Here is a 21,846-nt window from a genome sequence, read left to right as displayed (position 1 = left end):
CATGTAATTTTCTTAAAATCACTGAAAATTTTGTTAAAATAGTCTTTTTAAATAAAGGGAATTTAGAATATCTTATTCTTATCAATATTCAACTGTGATCAAGAATTTTATTAAATTACATCTTTCAAATTTTAAAAGGAAACATTTTAGAACAAATAGTAGTCGGATGTAAATTAATGATAAATTCCATGAGATTTTTGTTAATTAAAGTTTCCATTACTGTTTTGTTTATTGATGTCCATTGGTGGTTTATAATTATGTTAAATAAATATGAACGTTTTTAATTAGTTATTTAATGTTGCATCAATATCATAAATAAATAATTGGTACCTACTTATTAAATAAATTAAAGATAACAAAATACAGAAAAAACATTACAATTCTTTTTTATCATTTCACTGATTTTCTTGGAAATAAATAATAGGAAAGTTATTGAAGGCTAAAATTAACACCTTTAATAAATTGATTGTATTTTATTATACACTCAAGTTATCATATTAAAAGATTTACAAACACCACTGATTACGTAATCATTATTATTGACCTACATATTTCCATAATTCTTTACAAATTTCAATTTTCTCTTTTTGTCCACTTTATTTAAATAATATTTTTTACGTGGTACTGTACCATGGTGTAAACAATTATACGATATATAATACCTGCTGATTGATGTATGGATATCACTATTATTTTTAAACTCTTTTTCATGAATTATTATTTTCGCAGATTTCATGTGGAACTTGTTTTTTAGAAACTGCAGTTCTTTCACTGCTCTACCATTTATTAACAGTCACTGCGAAAGCGAAACGAAATGATGGAAGTGACTAGAGTGTTCTATTCAAACGGAGAAAACTGATTGCTTTCTTTTCTTATGACAATTAACTCGTCATTATTATTCGTGTAACTTTGACATTGATAAATTATTCATTGCAAGTGTGTATACAGTAATTTATCTGATTTGAGAAATTGTAAAAATTGTATTCAATTAGCTACTTATCAAATCATTAACGTGCTATATATTAACAACACTAATTTCATTTTGCATAACTAAAACTCTTTATGATTTGTTAATTTATTGACAGTTTTCAATTATTAAGTATCAAGTGTTAAATCAATTATTAATTATCAGAGTAATTAATACACTACTGAAGGCAGCTATAGCCATCTATTACAAAATATATTTTTAAAAATACAAATATTTGAGCAATAAACTAATTGCAAATTCAGAGATACAAATATATCGCCACTTCGAAGGAATAATAGTATATTTAACTGCAAAATTGCAAATTTTAAGTTAAATGCATCACTGGTCCAAGGAGTACTTTCCCCTTCGGGCGGCAGACCATAAAGAGAGCCCCAATTTTAATTTAATTTTGTATTTCATATTATTTTTATTTTAAAAATTTTACATTATTTCTTTAAAAATTATTTTTCTAATCAGTGGCGGCTCGTAGCTAAAATTAGTGGGAGTGCTGCTTCAGAAAATTTCTAGCCTTTGTTTCAAAAAATCGGCACTGGGGGAACGACAGCGTTTTCTCTCCCGCGCAGCCTCGTGCGCAGCTTCCTATGTGCGCATGCGCACACGGTCAAACACTACACCGCTGGAACTGTGAAGCACAGAGTTCCATATAAAGATTTTTGTATCTTTTTCATAAACTGGGGGATGGCTACTGATATTAAGCTTAAGGATTATATATTGTACAAGTATAAATAAAGAATTAAAGTAAATAGGACTCATTATATTAAATGTTAGCGATAATATCAGGTGGAAACAGGAGATGCTGCAGTTCCACAGTGCTATACACAAACCGCCCTGTTTCTAATATATGAAACTCTTTCATTAAAAAATTATATATTTATTTTTAGGTTAATATTCTTGTATACTTATGGTAAGTTTCAGCCACGATTGACCCAGACTCCGCTGTTCATGGGTTAATCCCACTACTGCCACCCTAAAAGGGTTTGTCGTAAAGGACAGCTGACGCCCTATTAGGAAGTAAGAAACTTGTTTTTAAGAAATATTAGAATATTTTCGAAAATTTGATAGCATGAAAAAAGGAAAATTAGATTTAATATTATCATGATGCTAATAAGGTATGAAAACAAATTTGACCCCTCTATTAGATAATTCTGAGTAAGTTGTTACGTGGTCGACGGCTTGGCAGCGCGCGTGGCTATCAGAGGCTTTCTGATTGGCGGCCGCGTAACTTATTTTATTATCAATACAACCCGAGCGGTAAGATTGTATTGTGGTAGGAACCGTCACAAGGTTTCACTGGGTTTAAAGGAGAATGCTAATGTGGGTTTGACACAGCAATGTATATATTCTACAATCTTGGTCTATTACAGATGTTGTTGTCGCGAATATAGGTGTATAATGTGATATATTACCTATTTCCACTATGCTCGGTGTTCACGCACTGGCAATGCGGGGGTGTTGTGTGTGGTTGATTGTAATGCCAAATAGAAACACGACTCGCGGATTCTATAAGGTGAATGTTGCTCGAAGGGGACTTCAACCCGATCTCACTAATAGTAACCAACTCACTACCGTACACGATGTGCTCGACACGAGATGAACTCTGGTACTGCCCCCGATCGTTGGTACGAACGGGTTTATATACTAATTAAGAAGGGTGGTCTGGTTACTATTCGAGTGATTAGGCTGGGTCCACCTGCCTCTGCGACAGTTTAGAGTGGTTGCATCTGCTATTTGATTACGGCGGACCCATTGCTTTCCCAAGTGTTTGGTTCTGCTATCGGTGGGCCTTCTGTTTATTACGAGAGTAAATGGTCGGTTTGCCCGAGAGTTTTCCTTTCCAGATGTTTAAGCTTATTTGAAAGGAGACACGTTTGATAAAAACGGTCTGTCTACGTGACAAAGTAACTGTTTAGTTCATCAAATATAACAATTCTATAATTGTAATAATATACTTAGAATATAAATTTCCAATTTTAGGAGAAAAATAACATAATTATAAACAGGGGAAACATTAAAGGGTAAGGAATAAAAGTATTGTAATTAAAATAGGCTATTCATTGCTTTGTTTCCAACACTATCAAATATTTTTTTCATTATTTAATTATAAATGTAATCATAAATGAAGCATTCAGAACCAAAAGGATGCAAGCAACATTTTTTAACACATTTTAATTATGAACGGGAATAATTAGTTAAATCTAATTCTAAGTGTCTCAAGCGAAATTGATTTTTTTCAGTTCCGTAAAAATGAGTTTTTTGCAGATGTGTCATTATTTATCCGGACCAATAATACATCAGAACTAATTAAATTACATTTGTAACACCTTTCAATCAAAATCTGCTATAACGAAAAAATCAATATTTTGTTTTCAAGTAACACCAAGTGTAGCAAATAAAAGAATTGAAGAAGAATTTATATGCTGAATAATCACTTTCACATCCGGAATCGCGGACAAAATTTTTCACACAATTTCCATCTGGTCGTATCGAGAAAGTGCGATCGTTGAACCAATAAAAGAGACATAGTGATTCTGTAGAATGCAGTGCTATAGAATGTACATATCTGCATAAAACTGTGCAACACATTTCAACATTTTTTCGTATTTTGATGTTCCTTGTGTGTTTCGCACAGAACTTTGTACGTTGATTACGATTCTGTAAACATTTTTTCATTAGTTTCAATTATGGAACAATTCGGATTTGAAAAAATTTCGTATTTTCTGTATGTTGTGACGTAAATATAAAAAAATACTCAATTTTTATTTACACAAAAAAATTGTATAAATTTTTTTGAATATTTAAACAATTAATAAATGTGGGATAACACTGATCTTGTATAAATTTTGTTGGTATTACTGTAGGTATTTCACATTGCTGTGATTAAATAATATTTAATCACTTAAATAATATTTTATATTAATAATAATTTTTTTAGTAGTGTATTAATATTTTTTAATATTTTTGCACAGAAACTTTATCATACCTTATAATTGTATGTTTCTATATTTCTATCTATGTGTTTTCTAATTGGTCTTTGTTCATTATAACTGGAAATTAGTCATTTTGTCTTCACCCTTGAACTGCAGAGACTGGGTTAATCGAGAAACTTATCAAACATATCAAAAGTTGAATGTATAATTTTTAAGGGAAAGAGTTACATACGTTGGAAAGATAATTTTTAAAGAAATAGTGTAAAATTTAGAAAATGAAAATTATATGAAATACAAAATTACATTAAAATGGTGGCTCTCTCCATGGTCCGCCATTCGAGGGTTAAAAATTTCGGTAATTATAGAAAAAAATTTTATCTTTCATAAGGTATATTACACAGCATTGTTTGTTTAAATAATTTACTTTTAAAACTAATTATTATTAACAGACGAAATGATTGTTTATTGCGCTTTAATGAATATCCTGATGCATAATTCCTTTGATACCATATGTAAACTGAACCAGGATCATTTATTATTTCCGGTCAAATCACCGAGGGACTTAATAGAAGATCAATACAGACATATTCTCAATACTGTGTTGCTAATCCTGCCCATATTTAAGAACAAATTGTATTTGCATGATACCGGTTCAATATTTATTAACAATACATTCAGTTTAATGTTGATGTCTAACGATATTAAATTAATAGAAACTTTTATTAATATTTTAATTTTCATAAAAATATCTTTTCAAAATGAGTATGCAATGCAATGTGAAAATGTAGTCCATTTTGAACCATTTATTTTTTTCTAACGTCAATCAAAGAAAAGATATGGTTTATACCTTTTCAATTAGTTAGTTATTAAAAAAAAACTACATACACAGCAATAAAATAGGATAATATACTGTATATTGCTCCAGAGACTATCACTTTTTACTTGGACTTTTATGTGATTGGAGTTCGTAAATACTATTTCCGCAGTAATATTCATATTTTCGCCTCTGCATATCAAATTAATTATCACGGAAACACTGATGAGATGTTTATGCAATTTTTCTGTTATCGTTCATGTGTATTTTCTAATGTAATTTAAAAAAAATATGTATAAGAAAAATTTAATCTATTAAATGAAATCTTCAGTGAAATTCGAGGAAACTAGATATTAAATTTAAAATAAGTCATAAAATGAGTGAAAGTATGTTCTTAAGCCTTAATGAGACGGAGAAGTTTTCATCGAGCATGTGTATGTACAGACTGATAGGAGATATTTCAGTGAAATTTGTATCATGTTTTTATTTAATAGTTAATTTTGTTCAATTTGCATAAAACATGACATGATTAACTTTTGAACAGCAGAGTCTGGGTCAATCGAGATCCAAACTTACAAAGATATTAACATAAAGTTAAATTTATAATTTTTAAATGGAAGAATTTCATATGTTTAAAGAATAATTTTTAATGGAACAGTATAAAATTAATAAAATGAAAATAATGTAAAGTACAAAATTAAATTAAAATTGGAGCTCTCTTTATGGTCCGTCGTCTGATAGTTAACAAAATCAATAAGTTTATTATTTTTATTTCTACATTTAAATATGTAAAAATGTATCAAATGTTATAAAAAAAAAAATTGTTCTCGTTAAATATATTTACACTCGGCACGTTTTTCTTTTAAGCCTCATCCTTTACGCTTCGCTGCTTCAAATCGTTTCGATTACGGTCTGTTTCGCTACAACCGCGATTTTCCAGGTTTCTTTGCAGGTAGTCATTTCAATTTCCGCATAAACGTTTTAATCATTTGGACGAGCAAACAAAGCATTCTTTTTGAAACCGTGTAATACGGTCTGAAATACTTCTACACCGTCACTATTTAATTGTTACATTTATAATAATTGTTATTTTATTTATTCAAATTTTAAATATATTCTGCAATTTTTCAGAATGTTTTACACAGAAACGGACGTTATTGAAATAAATTTTTATGAAAGAAAAAAAAAGTAATTAAATTCGTAATATTCATTTTACAGAAAAGAATCCATTTATATACTTTTTTATTTGTATTCCTTTAAAGTACTGCTTCGTTCATTAATGTATATAGGTCGAATAAAAAATTAATTAAAACCCAACGTTTTACATACTCTGTTATACCGTTTGAATCTGTCCGCTCCAGAAACGCTTCTTCAGAACATTAATTTTTCATTAAAGAGTCTTAGAAGTGATTAGAAATCAAAGTAATTGTATAAACGTTTACAGTTATATTACAGTTCTTTTTTATTTTTTGAAAGAAGCGAATCAAATGCTTTTAGCACACTGATTGCAACCATTGGCGTAACTAGGACGTTTGTCTGGGGTGGATCGGGTCTTTTAACAATTTCAAGCATTCAACATTTTGCAATTCTAGAATTTTAGACTTTCAGAATTTTAGAATTTTAGAATTTTAGAAAGGGCTAATCAACTTTTTGGATGGGTCAGTGTTCTCCTTGGTTCCTATTTAGTTGCGCCACAGATTGCAACGCGAAATTTGTTGAAAGTACCTAATATGAATATTTTTAATTAATTAGTAAATAAAAACAGCTATTAAATTAATTTAAAAAATGTTTTCTTAGTAAAGAATTTCTAAGTACGTAAAATGAACCATTCACAGACCAAACTGATGAACTCCATTTTTTTAATTTTTTAACATTTAAATACAAATTAAGTTAAAATTTTAAATCCGCTACCCTACTTTTTATTGGCAAATGAGCGGATCATACGGGTGACGGATTCCTATGGAAATTCAAGCGTCACCCAGATATGAATGACATGGCAGTTAACATTTTTCTCGAACATTTTATATTCGTCATCGTCTATAATTTGAAAATTACTTGGAAAGTGCTTATTCGAGATATCGATGTACTTTTACAAGTATTTAAGAAATAATTAGAAATTTTCTTATAATATTAAAATATAATCCAAATTCATGAAAAATATGGTTAAATATTCTCAACATTTCACACTTTATTTGCAATCGTTTTTATTTCTATAATAAAAATTTTATCCACCGAAAGAATATTCAAGAAGGAATTGAAAATGTATTTTAATATATTAATTTTAAAGTGGATATTACAGTAAAAAAATTATCGTTTTGTCTTCGATATTTTATATTTTGTCCACCAGTATGCTTTTACAACCATTGTTCTGACAGTTCGAAGAATTGAACTTTTCTTACAACTGTCTAGGAAGATATTGGAAAACGATAGGATCCCAGTTTTACACACATTGGGCAGAACTCCAACTTTGAAGGAACGATTGAATGCCTTTAATATCTTATAGTTAACCTACATTTCTTGTTATCTACAGTACTGTTGCAGTACTGTTACCTCAAAGTACTTATATTGACAGCTTCGATTGTCCCAGGAGATATTAAAAATGTATCTGTGTGCTTGTTATTTAATATATTACAAATTCAAGTAGTTGTTAATATAGGTGTGATAATGTTAATTCAGAAGAGGTTAGGGTTTGCTTGTTGCAGTGAAAACAATAGTGTAATACATAATAATAAAATTACTCAACATGTATTATTTCATATTATAGTACAATATGAATAATATTTAAAAATTCCTTTCCTACTCTTTCCCATGCTTTTAATTATTCGCCTAAATTAAGTTTCCTACGTCAGTCACCAGAGGTAACTGTTAGGTTAGGTCGCTAGAATAACCATAGCTGGATAAAGTTATTACACCCTGAAAATTACCGAGACTGGTGCTTAATATTGTATTTATATTAAACATCTTCATAAATTGAATGAATAATGGAAGAAATTCTCAATTTAATAAAGAATAGCACCATATAATGTACTTGAACAAAATTATAAAATATTTTTTAACATTACTGATGAATGGACACTTCTTTATTTTGTTTTTATTTAATTTTTCAGTTCCTTCTCTTATGCGCACGTAAAAACTTTTAAATAACACACCAATTTTTTGTCATTTTGATTGCAATCTTTTAAAATATGTTCCTTCGCACCTTTCAATTGTTTAAATTATTTACTATAGCAAAATTGGGTACTTTATGGTATAGAATACAACCAGATGGTTAAAATTTGGCTCGTAATAAATAAATGCTCATCTATTTAGTTTGTTTTATTCTCATTATTAGATTTCCAATGTTGCAAACACAGTAGGTATGAATAAAGACAAAGCTAGAGCGAGCATTGGTTGGTGCGATTACAGACATATTTTAGAAGAAAATATGAGAACATCCCTATCATGCAATGTTTCACAATCTACTTTGGAAGATAGCGTAAAAATGGATGAATCGTGTATAACATTCATTCTCAGTCTTTTTATACTAAAAAAAGAATTTAAGAAAAGAAAACCATAAAATTAAGAAAGAATAAAAAACTTTGCATCCTAAAGAAAATTGATAAACATCTACACCCTTTTTCATTAAAATGATATTAGATCAAAGTCTGGCCTATTAAAAACAAATGTTATTTTTTTTTAAATTTACAAATGCATACCAGAACCCTATTGTAAAAAACAAGAATATTTTAAATTTTAAATTGCATATAGTTGAAGGAAGGTCACAAAGTTTGTTTTTCAAATATTGCAAATTTGCCTTTTTGTGACTATGATCATTTTTCCTTTGTACACTCGCGATTAAATCAGGTTTCTCCAGAAGAAATGGTCTTGTGTTCCCATCCTTCACTGTCAGCTTCCTCAGGTTCCCGAATTGGAGTTCTTCCTGTAGGCGTTGCTTTCCGCGGGATACAGGCCTTCCCCTAATGCGTTTCCGAGGAGAATGACCAAGAATGACGTTGGAACGCAGGAGGACCCATGGCGGCTCCACAGCCTACGTATATCTTTTGCGCGGGAAAATTTGAATTGAGATTTATTTATTATTCATATTTCTCAGTTATACATAAACTTATAATATATTTAATAATTAAAAATTATGTTATTTTGTTTCTAAATCATTTTCAACATCAATATCGTCAAAATTAAGATTTTGAAAATTCTTGCTTCCTCTATACCTACCGTCATTTTCTTCAGGGAAACCTGATTTGATCGCGAGTTCAATTATTATTATATTCTATAATTTATCCACATACCAGCTAACTGTCTGTTGCGACGACCAGCCTCCCAATCATTTTGGCTATACTAGTTTTGCTACATTTTCAACTCCAGGCTCGGACACTTGAACAGTTCAGGAAGTTGAAGACGCGTGTCAAAGTGATTTCACTGAAAGCCAAGCAGCAGGCGTGTTTTACCGTATAATCGAGGCGAGTCGTGCCGGGAATACGGGCGAATGCCTCGTTCTAATGACCTACTCCCACGACGAGTGGAGGGTCCGTGGTCGGCTTCGAGCGGAGCCGAGTTCAGTCGGTGCCTGACCGGGGTCTGGGCCTTTTCCGTGGGTCTGATACGTTCACGTCCGATGCCAGAGACTTGCACAGTCCTGTGAAAGCTGGGCCTTCGTTCCTTTCGCGCACACGGTACGTGTTCCTTTCATGCACACCTTTCGACCCTGAATACTGGTTCAGTGCCGGCTTTCCGGACACCTTAAGGTCTTCGCACAACTGTTCCTCTTCGTTACTTTCAATGTGATAGCGAACGCGGATGTTTCGATGGAAAGTGCGTCCTGGATTGAATCAGTGTATGGATTATCATCTGTTTCTGTATGTATAATACTTTTTTTTAAATAGAAGGGAAAGAGTGTGAGGAGACCTAAGGATAAAATGTTTAGACCTTGAACAGCGGAGCCTGGGTCAATCGTAAGGTTAAATATATCATTTTTAAGTGAAAAGGTTTCGTATATTAAAAGAATAATTTTTACAACAAATTCAAAAAATTTAAATACAAAATTAAATTCAAATTGGGACTCTCTCCATGGTCCCCTGTCCAAAGATTAATTGTTTGATTCAGGACCAGAAGATGTACAGAGTGTTAAGAAAGTAATGGTTATTGCTCATTTAGATGATTGTCTATATTAATCCTTCCTTGCATCGTGTTACAAATATGTAATTAATGTTACAGAAAATTACCAAAAACACAATAGTGCAAATTTGCGATATTAAAAATTTCACAAAATTATCCGATATCCTTTTATTATTACCGTTCGTAAGAATTAAATAATTATATATTTCTTTAATAAAAATTTAAAAAATTATTTGTAATGAATCATTAGTCTCGGGATTGAAGGAGACATGCTAATTAGCATAAAATAGGGTGAATAGGAACAACTGTGTATATATACAGAAACAAAACTTCATAAATTATCGTTAAATAGATGTCATCTATTTTTATGTTTTTGAAATTGCCTTAACCCTTTCACTTTAACGCGTTTGTAATAAAATACGTCGCTGACGACTCAGCAATAACATATGGAGTGCTGACATACTGTACTTCATGATTGGGTTATTACAATAATTAGAATATTACTATTGTTAGAAATATTATATTTTTTATATATGATGTCCACTCATAGATGACGTATGTCTATAGAGCGAAAGGGTTAAGACTACCTAAAAAAGTACAATTCAATATTTAATTAATAGCTGCTGTTGTTCTTGAATTTTCGGGTATCCGAGGCTCGGGTAATGACCGAGTCAGATCAGGTGGGGTCGGGTAGGGTTGGATACAGTTTCGTCTTCCGAGGTGAAGGCAAATCTCAAGTTGATATTCGGGTCCCAAAACTACGGGTACCCGAACAAAACGTGGTGAACAAACTTTCGAGAACTCAAAAAACTTTTTAACTCGACTCCAACTCGAATTTTCGGATACCCGCACATACCTAGTTGTCATTTATTACTTTCTAAAACTTGATGTTCTATTTCTGTAATTATCTCTAATATAATTGTGGTAAATAGTAATTGTACCAATTTGATAGATATTCTTAGTGAAATAATTAGGTATAAAAATTAATTCGGTGCCTTTAACATCACGTATTCATAATTATTTAGATTCTAATATTTTTCCATCCCTTCTATGAATTTCAGTTTATTAAAGTTCATTAATTTAATTTTTTAATTTTACTAAATTTTAGTTGGAGCTACTAGGATTAAATAATTTCATTTTCTCCATTTTGCAATGTTTATTATTAGTTGCAACTCGCCTGTGGCAGTTGTTTAATAGAATTCTCTTCAATAAATTAAAAAAATTGTTGCCTTTAGCACAGTTCATAAAACTAAAAAATAATCCAACATCAAAATCAGAAATATTAATATCCTTCATTTTTATTATGAGTGATCTTCCATCAGAAAAATTTCCATTGCTGATTAATGTTTCAAAAATGTGAATTATAAAAAGCAGCTACTGATATTATAAGTAATTGAAAGATGTTTTGGGACTAATGAACTGAAAGAAATTTAAATTCCAGGTGAAGCAGCTGTTTTGACAGCATGATTTTTCACAGTTCATTAAGTTCAAATATTTCTTATATATCTACATATGAAATAAAAAATAGATAGAAATATTAGGTTTATTATGCTAGCTGTTATTAATTATATTTTGAGTTACATCAAATGTGCTGTGTTGATTTTTCATGGTCTTCATCCTTAGTCTTTGGACTTAAATCTATTTATGATTATGATATGAATTAAAATTAATAGAAATTGGAACACACACGTGTGCTTTGAAAGATATGAGAACGTGTAGTACTTCATTTTTTAACCCTTTAACGCACGACTTTGTTTTACAACAGATCAAAAATTATTAATTTTTGTAATGTATGGAAATCAGCCCCGGATTAAAGAAAGGAATAAGCTGGGACAGAGGGCTCCATGTTCTACGGAATCTTGTTATAAGCCTTCCATTTATTACATTAAAAAACACTGAATGACATTTTTTTTTCAGTGTTTCAATTTTCAATTTTTGAATCAAGTTTATCAATCAAGGGTGCCCTCGTAGGTTTGAAAGCCCTGAACCTAAAAACCTTAAACCGATCCTGACGGATATTAATAATTGAAAATAATACGTATAATGTCAACAAAATATAATAATCTAATTAATTAACTAACTTTCATGCGAGAACATTGTAACAATTTATGTAGAACTTCTTATGTCTTGTATATTAATTACTTGAATTTGCTTTAATTGTTCTAATTATTCTCAATGGCTTATTATATTACAACTGAATATTCTTGACAAAATGTTTATTTAACACTTATGGATATCTGCATATAAATATGTCTAATGTAATTATTTTCTAATATAAAGTTATTACCTCTGACGTTTTGCATTCTTTTTAATATTTAAATTTTTTAACATTTAAACCTTAGGTAGATAAATAGTTTTCGAATTATAAATTTGTAAATAAATTACTACAAAACTTAATCAATTTATCTAAATTAACTACAGCCTGTATAATAAATTTTGTCAATGTAGAATTACCGGCTTGAGGAGTTAATAGGAGGGTCTAAATCAATTTAAGATTGCACATTAAGGGATTACTACAGGGTGCCTCGAAAGATAGATAGGAATCCTCTGATAGAAAGCGTGTATGTTTCAAAATAGCGGAAATACAATACTATAGATATTAAAATAAATAATCTTATTGCAAATAAGATTTGACTAACAAAATTATTTTATTCGTGTTTATGTATTTATATATTATTATTATTTTTATGCTTATATTTAAATTGAGCAATTTAACATATGAACGTATGGAAGCGTACAGAGGGGTTAAGCAACTGTGCAAAGAGCTCATTACAAGGTTGCAGATACCTATATGTACTTACACTTACACAAACGAATATATATGGATACGTATACTTAGCAAACACTATCGAACAGTAAGAGATTATTTACACTAGCCTTTGTTGCGTTACGAAAAAGGCCAAGAGTGAATGACCTCTTATCGTTTGGTAGTATTTGCTGCGTATGTGAAGGCGTATCTGTGTATATGAAATTCTATGTCTCACGTTAGTGTAAATTTCAAAGTTCGGGTGTGAGCTGATTGCTCAGTCGTAAGTACATGGGAGCACTCTGATTATTGGGCTGCAAAAATTAGGCCATATTTAGTGGAGTAACTAGTTAGGGGCCAGAGTGGGCCTGCCCCCTCCCCCCAAATGTGGACTTAAGAACCTTTACCATTTTAAAGTTAAAAAGTTCTAAGATTCCACAACTCCAATATTCTGTATATACATATAATCTAAAATTATATAGGTATACATTATCGTCTATGTATTTAATAATACAGTAAAAGCTGGATATATGCAACAAACATTGGGACCCAGACGTTGCATATATCTAGCCGAGGTGTCGATTCTGGGCATTTAAACGTTGCATATATCCAGTCGAGGTGTCGATCCTGCGTCCGTACACATCGTTTGTATTCAGCCGCAATACCTATTCTACAGCGGAGTTCACCAGAGTCCATAACTGCGAAAAGACCAGTTTTCGTTCTTCGCGCTTCTCCAGTGCGCATCTTCGCCCTGATTGGCGGTACTCCCAAACGAAGTAGAAAGCGATTAGCGGAGAGCTCGCTGCGTTCCCCCACCATCTTTCAACCAGCGCGTCGCAGTTATGGACTCTGGTGAACTCCGCTATATGTTCGTACACAACATGCGACGTGTTGCATGTTGCATGTTGCGTCTTTGATGCATCTTTGGTGTACGGCCTGCCTTATGTTTGGTATCATTTTAATCAGAAAAATCTCACAAATGCGTTAGTAAAAGTTTCATTAAGAAAAAGTTAAAAATAAAAAAGTTTTATCGTTGAATTAGTATTAGTCACACCGATATAACGGTTCGGATCGTACTACACGGCTTCCTCGTCGAGCGGCTCGGTTCGCTTAGGGCAGGCCTGTCCAAGTAGGGGAAATTACTCCTGGAACACATGTTTTTGGTCCCCTTCCAACGCTGCTCCTTCAAGTAAGGTGGGACGGTTCCGACTACCGTCTCTCCGTCTTTCCTACCGTCTTTGGTAGTCGGAACCGTCCCATCTTACTTGAAGGAGCAGCGTTGGAAGGGGACCCAAAACATGTGTTCCAGGAGTGGATTCTCCTACTTGGACAGGCCTGGCTTAGGGGGATCCCCCCAAGTGGAGGGGATAGCGATGTTGCATATATCCAGCTTTTACTGTAATAATTTGGGCAGTCAAAGACAATGTGCCATTTATGAAACAGTGTTGTACTCAGGAATATAAAATTTTTTTTTATGGACCTAATTCAATTTTGCTTATGTTAAATTAAATTTCATTGCACTTTCGTCTAATTTCTTAAATATGTTATTAATTTTCATGATCAAATTAATTTTAGCCACCTTTTTGTATTATTTAGATGTAGATATACATATACAGCCTATACATCGTGTTTCAGTTTTGTTATAACTTTATAATAAATTATTTATGAACTTTTTGACATTTTAGTCTTATTTTTACTCGCCATACGCAGTGGTAAAGTTTGTACGAAAAAACCTGAGACACCCTATATGGATCAGAATCAAATTAAAAATTTTGTAATTAAAAGTCGCAGATCAAATATCTGAACTGAGTAATTAAAAAAATTAAAACAATTTTGTTATGTATTGTGTACATACGGTGTAAAAGTTGGCTATAAAAATATGATTGCTGCTATAAAAAATTTTTAATCATAGTACTGTTACGTGCGGCCCGCGCGCGCGTGCGATTGTGACGCTACTGTGTGGAAGTGTAAGCTGATGTATGAGTGCGAGAGTATGAAATGTGGTAGTGTGTTAGTCGAGCAATGCAACTATCGATAACGTAACGCGCGTGTGACGCCGTAAAGCCGGAAAATTATACTAAATGTTTGTGAGTTCGGAGATACGCTAGTCCCATACGGGCCCTTTCATCAGATCGCTAATGTAATAGGATTTATGAAGGAGGCTAACAAAAGGTTATGTTAAGAAATATTAGATTTGATTAAAATGAATCAAAAATGGTAACGTCAAAATTGACTACCTGAAATTCCTTGATAAAATATTCATAAAATAGCCGGAAGAGTAATGGAAACGACTCACCGGATTATGTGGGAAAACTGCGTGTATGAGTCCCGATTTCTATTGCTGCTATTTCCTTTGACTGGTTTCTGGAGGAAGGAGAGTAGGACGCACACACCTTGAACTTGTTGCACCGGAAAACGATTTTTGAACACCCGAACTGTTGCGAAGTCTGTTAAACTAACTATCTGATTATATATATTTATTAAGAAATAAAATTAACTGGAAAATTAATAAAATGAGTAAAATAATAATCAAGATAAAATAAAATAAAATGGATACACGAAGATAGAGTCTTTTGCCCTATTTGCTACTTTGAACAACTAAGAACAAAACCCGTCTCTGAACCACTTCGCGGACCCGCCGACACGCTGCTCGCGATTGTACGTCGAAGAGTGTCGCAATCTGTACCTCTCGGAGAAGACCAGAGCGGGCCTCGTCCGAAATTGTTTACATTGCGTTATTGCGCGCCTAACGAATTAGGCGGCGGTGTCGATGCGTAAGGAGGCAGGATTCGCTTATCGGTGGTGTAGCCGGGATATGTGCGCTCCTCTCTCTGTTTTAATCTTTCTCTTTCTAATTCGAGTATATTCCTTCACTCTTCCTGCCATACTAAGGACTTTGATATTCATTAAAATATAATACATTTTACAAAATTGTTTCGATCTTAACGTTATAAGAAGAAAACATGTCTTTCAATATTAATACAGATTACTGAATTTGAACGAATGCTAAATAAAAGTTTGAATTCGCATCTTGGGCTGACCGGTGTGGAGGAAACACAATATTACAGTATTTAATGAGTTAATAGAAAATTCGGTTTATTATAATGTATGTATAAGGAATTTCGATCATCTTTGCGGAGCCGATAAGGAACGTTCTAGAGTGGTCAGGATTATCGGACCACACGAATGATGTTTCGGGTTTACATCCGGCGATACTCAGAACCAAAGACGACACGTGATTTTGAACCGTGGGATCACGCTGATTTCGAGGAAGAAATTTGTTACGCTAACAATCGGAATTATGCCTGGAAAAGATAGACTATCTCGAAATATCAAAGATCATTTCTGCGTTCAATCAGGGGAGGTCCAGAATGTAAAACAATCTATCGATGTTCGTGGTTTCCGTTTATACCTCCAACCAAGGTCAAAGGTACAACGGATCAAGATGACGGGGGTAGACCCATCAAAAAGAGGACAAAAAGAGGGAGGGGGGGGGAACACAAGGTGAATGTGTAAAAATTCCTGTTCGGAACGTAACAGTACCAAGAGTATAGAGAAGAAGTTAATTAAATCTGTATATTAAGGCCACGTATTGCTAATCTGACGCTCTAGAATTGATCCAGTTTCAACGTCCTTGTTTATGGAAAATAAGTTCTTTCATTCATGTCCATGGAGATATCTCGTTTTATGCAAATGGAGCTTGCTAGTTTCCTAGTTCATTAATTAAAACAGCTACATTTTTATAGATTCGCTAGATATTGCACAGTTAAATACATTTAAACGCCTCTTATAGATTTTTATTCGCTAAATATTAATCCATAACAATTTTTGCTTTATCATTTTCAGTTTTTGAAAAGTTCAATAAAAAAAAAAATGCAATTTTCAATTTGGAAAGTGCTTTGTGCTTTAAAAATAATACAGTGCTCTTTAAAATTATAGGTGCACCCCAAATTTTGAAATTTTAATATGTTTGACTGAATTTAAGGCTTAGCAAGAATTATTTTAGGAAAGGTGAACATTTAAAAGGAAAAAAGTACAATAATCTTTCAATATGTTGTTAAAGTCATCACCTTGAGTAGCGTTATGAAGGTTTCACTTGGTGATCGTTGTTTATTAATGAATTATGAATAAAGAAAATTTAAAAAATAGAATATTAATGATGGTATTGAAAGATGTACAGTACTGAGCATGGTAGTCTTTCCCAGGGAAAATGGCGATGTCCCAGGTTTCCCCCACACGTAAGCATAACCCCCCCCCAAGCACATATTTCCAAGATGAATGACGATGTAGGGTAGGAGGCCTCATATAAATACTGTTCGCCGGTGATAAGAAGTCCCGCGGGACGGCACAGGGGCGAGAGGGGATACTACGCGCACATCGACTGACCCCCTAGTTACACACGAGCCTAATTAGTAGATGTGATTACTTCGACCAATCATGCATCACGACTGAAAGTACGCGTGAACTGACGTGGAGCGCGACCAATCACGTTGCGTTATACTCATGGGATTTCTTGTGATCGGTGGACAGTAGGTACGTAACTTCACACCACTTGCGTCTAAACGTTTACGCGGGAGAATTTGAATTAATATTCATATTATTATTCATATTTCTTGAAGATAACATTATTTTATTTCTAAATCACTTTTAATATTAATATTGTCAAAATTAAAGTTTTGAGAATTTCTACTTACCCTATAACACTATTTTCCCTAGTGAAGCTTACTATGTCCGATATTGTAGTATTTAAGAACAACGCTATATACTTCTTATAAATATTGTGTTTATCTTTACCAACAATTTTGACGGACAAATTGTATTAACCTAACAAGTTGTGAAAATTGTAGAATTCTAAATATTTACCTAAAAAATGTTAACTGAATGTTACAAGCGTTAAAATCTTAGAATTTATTAAACAGTATTATCAACGAATTTATGTTTTTAAACTGAGGTTTAACCTAATTTAACCTAACCTAACAAGTTGTGGAATCTGTGGAAGCTGTGAAATTCTAAATATTTATTTAAAATCGTCAATGAATGTTATTAAACAATATCGCTACAATTTCATCATGTTGTTTCATTGTTCTTCGTTATTTATACTAAAAACATTTACACCACGGAATAAAGTATGTTCTAAACCAGCTTTTGCTCTCGTCTAAATGATATTCAAAGTGTTTTTTTAATTAACTCCAACCTATTCTGAATTTGAGACAGAGTCGGGTTGCTTTACATTATCGATCCTCTCTACTTCTCTCTTTATCTCATTTTCAGCGGGGATGGAAAGTTTGGTTTGCTTGTTTTCACTGGAACCTAGTTCGCTACTAAATTTCCATTTTCCTGGCACGCGCTGAATTTTCCCGCGAATTCAACGCAAACTCCCAGCACGGCTTTGACTCGTTCTCTGTTCGGGTTCGTTTACCTGCCACTGTTTGCAGCCACGATCTACAATTTCTCGTCGAGGAGATATCACGACAGACGTTTCGTTACGTTTAACTTATTGCGAATACTTTTCTTCGCGCAGTGCTTTCCACACTGTTAATTTTGTATTAAGATTGCGAATAGAATTCTTTCGCTGTTTCTCTTGTTCATTTCATTGAATAACATTTTAACTCCGCTGTTCTTTTTACATTCACGCTTTCATTTTATGTTGTTTGAAACATGTTATGATTGTATAATACATTTTTTGGAAATTTTTTAAATGACAAAAATATGTTTTCAATATTTTATAACTGGTGGGCTTGACGAGTCACCTCATTGATCTTTTTAAGGTTAAAAAACACAATTCATATACATATATAGAAATGTAATTTTCATTATGGCCGAAAGAACAGCAAAATTAACTGATCATTATTTATTAATATTAAAATAAACCCCTAGCTAAGTATTAACCTAAATATTAATACATATAACCTAAACATCTATTTTAAAAATATTTACCATCACTTCTAATTTTTTTACTAAAGTGCAACCATTATGGACCATTTAAGCTTCCATTATTTTTCTCTAACTTAAAAAATATCCTTTTAATTGTAAAAAGTAACTAAGAGGTTAACACCAGTTAACCCTTGCATGATGAATGCAGGTACATATTGACACAGCTGTAGAAATAAAATATACAAAATATGAAAAATGTATTTATGGAGATGTTGCAAAAAATATAATATTTACGCGTGAAGGTATATTTTAAATTTTCTGCATAATTTATTGTCTTTAAATCTGCATACTGTATATAGGTCTAAAATACCATAACCTAAAAGCTATCTAGTTTTTATTAATATTACTCTTTTTAAATGACTATAACTTTACTTTACTTTTCAATAAACCATTATTATTTTAATATTCCTTTATTATTGTTAGTCGCGATGAATGATCCTATTGTCCTGTTGCATTTGTTTCACGTCAAGGCAATAGATTTTACGAGTGAACTGTATTGTATGTATGTGAATTATGAGTTTTATTACACAGGCATCTGTGCTATTTCGCAATATTAATTTTTGCCATGGTGCAGTCTATACTCACATAGTTTCCCTAGTGGTTCTGATAAGGTGTTTATAGTAGTGGAGAACCTTGTAGCAACCGGTTTGCGAGTTTCTCCTTTGTGGCTGGTACTTTTCGTTGCCGTCTAGACCTGGAATGTCGCCGGGTTCAAGCTCAAACCTTTGTTAAAATTACGTTTTCGAATAATATTGTCTCTTGATGTTTGTCATTGTTCCATTTACATACGTACCCTGTTTTCTTGTGAATCTCTTGACGATATAACAGAAAGTATTTGAAGTGACTTTTATTTAAAGTAACAATACAGGATTTGAACAATGGAATGTAGACACTGAACGGACAATAATAGTATCAATAGTAAATAATAATTGAATCTTCTTGCTATAACCATTTGTACAACATTTAATTGTTAATCGTAAACAAAACTATTTAATTTTCTTTATTAAATTGTACTTGCAATGTAGCATTTTTCAGCATAAATACCTTTATTAATTGTTATTCTAAAATTTCCATATCTCCACGGTTTTGAAACATATACGCTTTGTATTACGTGTACAAATTAATTCGGTGCTTCTAGTATTACGCTTTCCTAATTACAATTTTAGATTTGGATATTTTCCCGCGGTTCCGTATATTTAAAAAGTGGCGCGAAAATATAATAATTAAAATTGCTTGAATAATTGAAGTTACCAAGATTTTTTTTAAATTAATCTGCAATTAATAAAGGAAGCGTGCAGAATTAATTTGTACACTTAATATTTAAAGGGTTAATAAAGATAAAATCTTAAAGTTAGTAATAAAAATATTATAATCAATCCTTTTTCAATCGTAAATATTACTTTATTCCAGGGGCTAGATAAGTGTCTTGGAACTATCTGATATATTCGAAAATTTCACTAAAAGAATATTTAAAAAAATTATAGTGTTCTAACCACTTTTACATAAATTTAGTTGAAATATAAATTAAATAAAATTATAAATTCGCTGCTTAGAAAATGAATTACTTTTTATTATATTTTAATATTTTATTACAAGATTAATTATTTACATTTATTTTAATTTTTTTATAGATTCATTATTTTTGTTATTATTAATTATTTTTATGAGATGTTCAATGAATAACATGCAAAATTATTTGAATTAAAAAAATGTTTTTTATGGAATGCTACATTTTAAATTGTCCCATCTCTGTTAATGTTAATTGTAACGGTAATTATTTGTCCTGTTATACCAGCGAGTTTCGAGTTGTGCCACTCTTACGTCATTATACTCAAATGCTTTATCATATTCACCTCACCAGTTCCTAAAAACTTTTTATACGTTCGTAGAAAACATTTAGTCACGTTAAAGGCGTCACTAAGGTGACTAACATTAGCAAAAAATAAAGAAAATGTGAAGGACCTTTGATACGTTCAAGAAAAGTCTATGGATTCGACTTTGCATAGAACTGCTTATAAAATATAACAAAATTTTCAAACAAATTATATGATACATAAAAAATAAAAAGTACTTTCCATTACAATCTGTTTATAACAAAAATCTCGAATTATCATGAAATGAAAATTTGAAGTTATCCTAATTTTTGGCTTTTTGTATACTTAACATTTTTTTGATACAGGGTAATTCTGATTATTCGACCAGGCTACTGTTCTAACTGAAATTGAAAATGAATTTAAAAAATAAATTTGTAATGATAGCTAAACGGTATCTACTAAATTTTCTTCTGTGATTTCTTCTTTTAAGTCATTTGAAATAGAGCTACATATAATTTGGTCGAGTAACTAGAATTATCTTATATAAACAGAAAATAGTTGTATTCACTGTTGTTATTCATACATGCCAATTATAAAAATTTGAAACTATAAGAGGACTTTTTCTTTCTTTTATTGTAGCACTCTTGGAAATGAATGGCCAATTAACTTAAAGGGAGATGGTTGCTTAAATAGCTGGTCGAGTTCTGCAATTTGAGCTATGAATTATTAAAAGAACGCGTTTCTACTTTTAGTTTTCTCCTCGTTAAATGTCAAGAGTTTTTCTTAAATTTTCTAGACGTTAAAATTAAACGTATCTGTAGTACATATTTCAATGTTTTGAAAAAGAAAATGGACAGACACTTAAGTGTTTTGGTACTTATACAAAATTATTACAATTTTTTTTTATTAAAAAATTAAAAATGTGGAACAAATTAAATTTGGACTATGATATAATGTAAAATTTATTTAAAAAAGTGTACAACAAAACACGATATCAATAAACTTTGAAATAATTAGATTTTTTACTGTTTAAATTTTTAATTATGTGGAGATAACCAAATACAATTTTTAGGTAATCGTTTACAGTAAAATAAATTTAAATACAAAATAAGTGTACAAAAAATGTAAAAGAAATCAGTATTTTTAGTTTCGAGATAAATCATTGAAATATATTATAGTAAATGGCTCTGAAAAGATAGTGGGGTAATTTTTATTATTGATAAAAATTATAATTATTGCAAACTTCTTTACGTACTTTACATTTATTAATCGTTTAATAATATTAAATAAATATATAATTTTAGATTCAATAAAAGCTTATCAGAGTTGCATGACATACTGAGAATATTCGTTAATTTTGGTGACACATAATTTCCTCATTAAGTACTTATGTAATTACACTAATTCAACTAATTAGATTCAGAGAATTAAACCCTTTTTGTTATTCACTTTTGTCCACGATTTCAGGAAAACGTTGCAGTATATGTACACCTTATGTGTATTTATGAACA

General features: G+C 31.4%; 1 protein-coding gene and 1 long non-coding RNA gene across 3 annotated transcripts in view; one reads left to right on the top strand and one right to left on the bottom strand.

Moving 5' to 3' along the window:
• Positions 1 to 6,000: 6,000 nt before the first annotated feature.
• Positions 6,001 to 19,208, bottom strand: LOC117606011 (uncharacterized). 2 transcript variants are annotated; one of them, XR_004581857.2, is made up of 3 exons: positions 19,107 to 19,208; positions 9,016 to 9,545; positions 6,001 to 8,766 (listed from the first exon to the last, which is right to left on the bottom strand). It is a non-coding gene; the product is annotated as an uncharacterized LOC117606011 (long non-coding RNA). The 2 variants fall into 2 exon arrangements; XR_004581858.2 differs by lacking the exon at positions 19,107 to 19,208 and adding an exon at positions 14,884 to 15,288.
• LOC117606010 (uncharacterized) overlaps positions 9,213 to 21,846 on the top strand; it is a 25,543-nt gene continuing 12,909 nt past the window's right edge. The window contains 3 exon segments of the mRNA XM_076692520.1: positions 9,213 to 9,306; positions 9,309 to 9,362; positions 9,365 to 9,399. Coding sequence (XP_076548635.1) covers positions 9,213 to 9,306; positions 9,309 to 9,362; positions 9,365 to 9,399 — 183 coding nt within the window.

The sequence above is a fragment of the Osmia lignaria genome, chromosome 2, assembly GCF_051020975.1.
Source record: "Osmia lignaria lignaria isolate PbOS001 chromosome 2, iyOsmLign1, whole genome shotgun sequence".
Classification (NCBI taxonomy): Eukaryota; Metazoa; Arthropoda; class Insecta; order Hymenoptera; family Megachilidae; genus Osmia; species Osmia lignaria.
The sequence above is the reverse complement of the archived record's forward strand: the minus strand, read 5'-3'. Positions and strand labels throughout refer to the sequence as shown.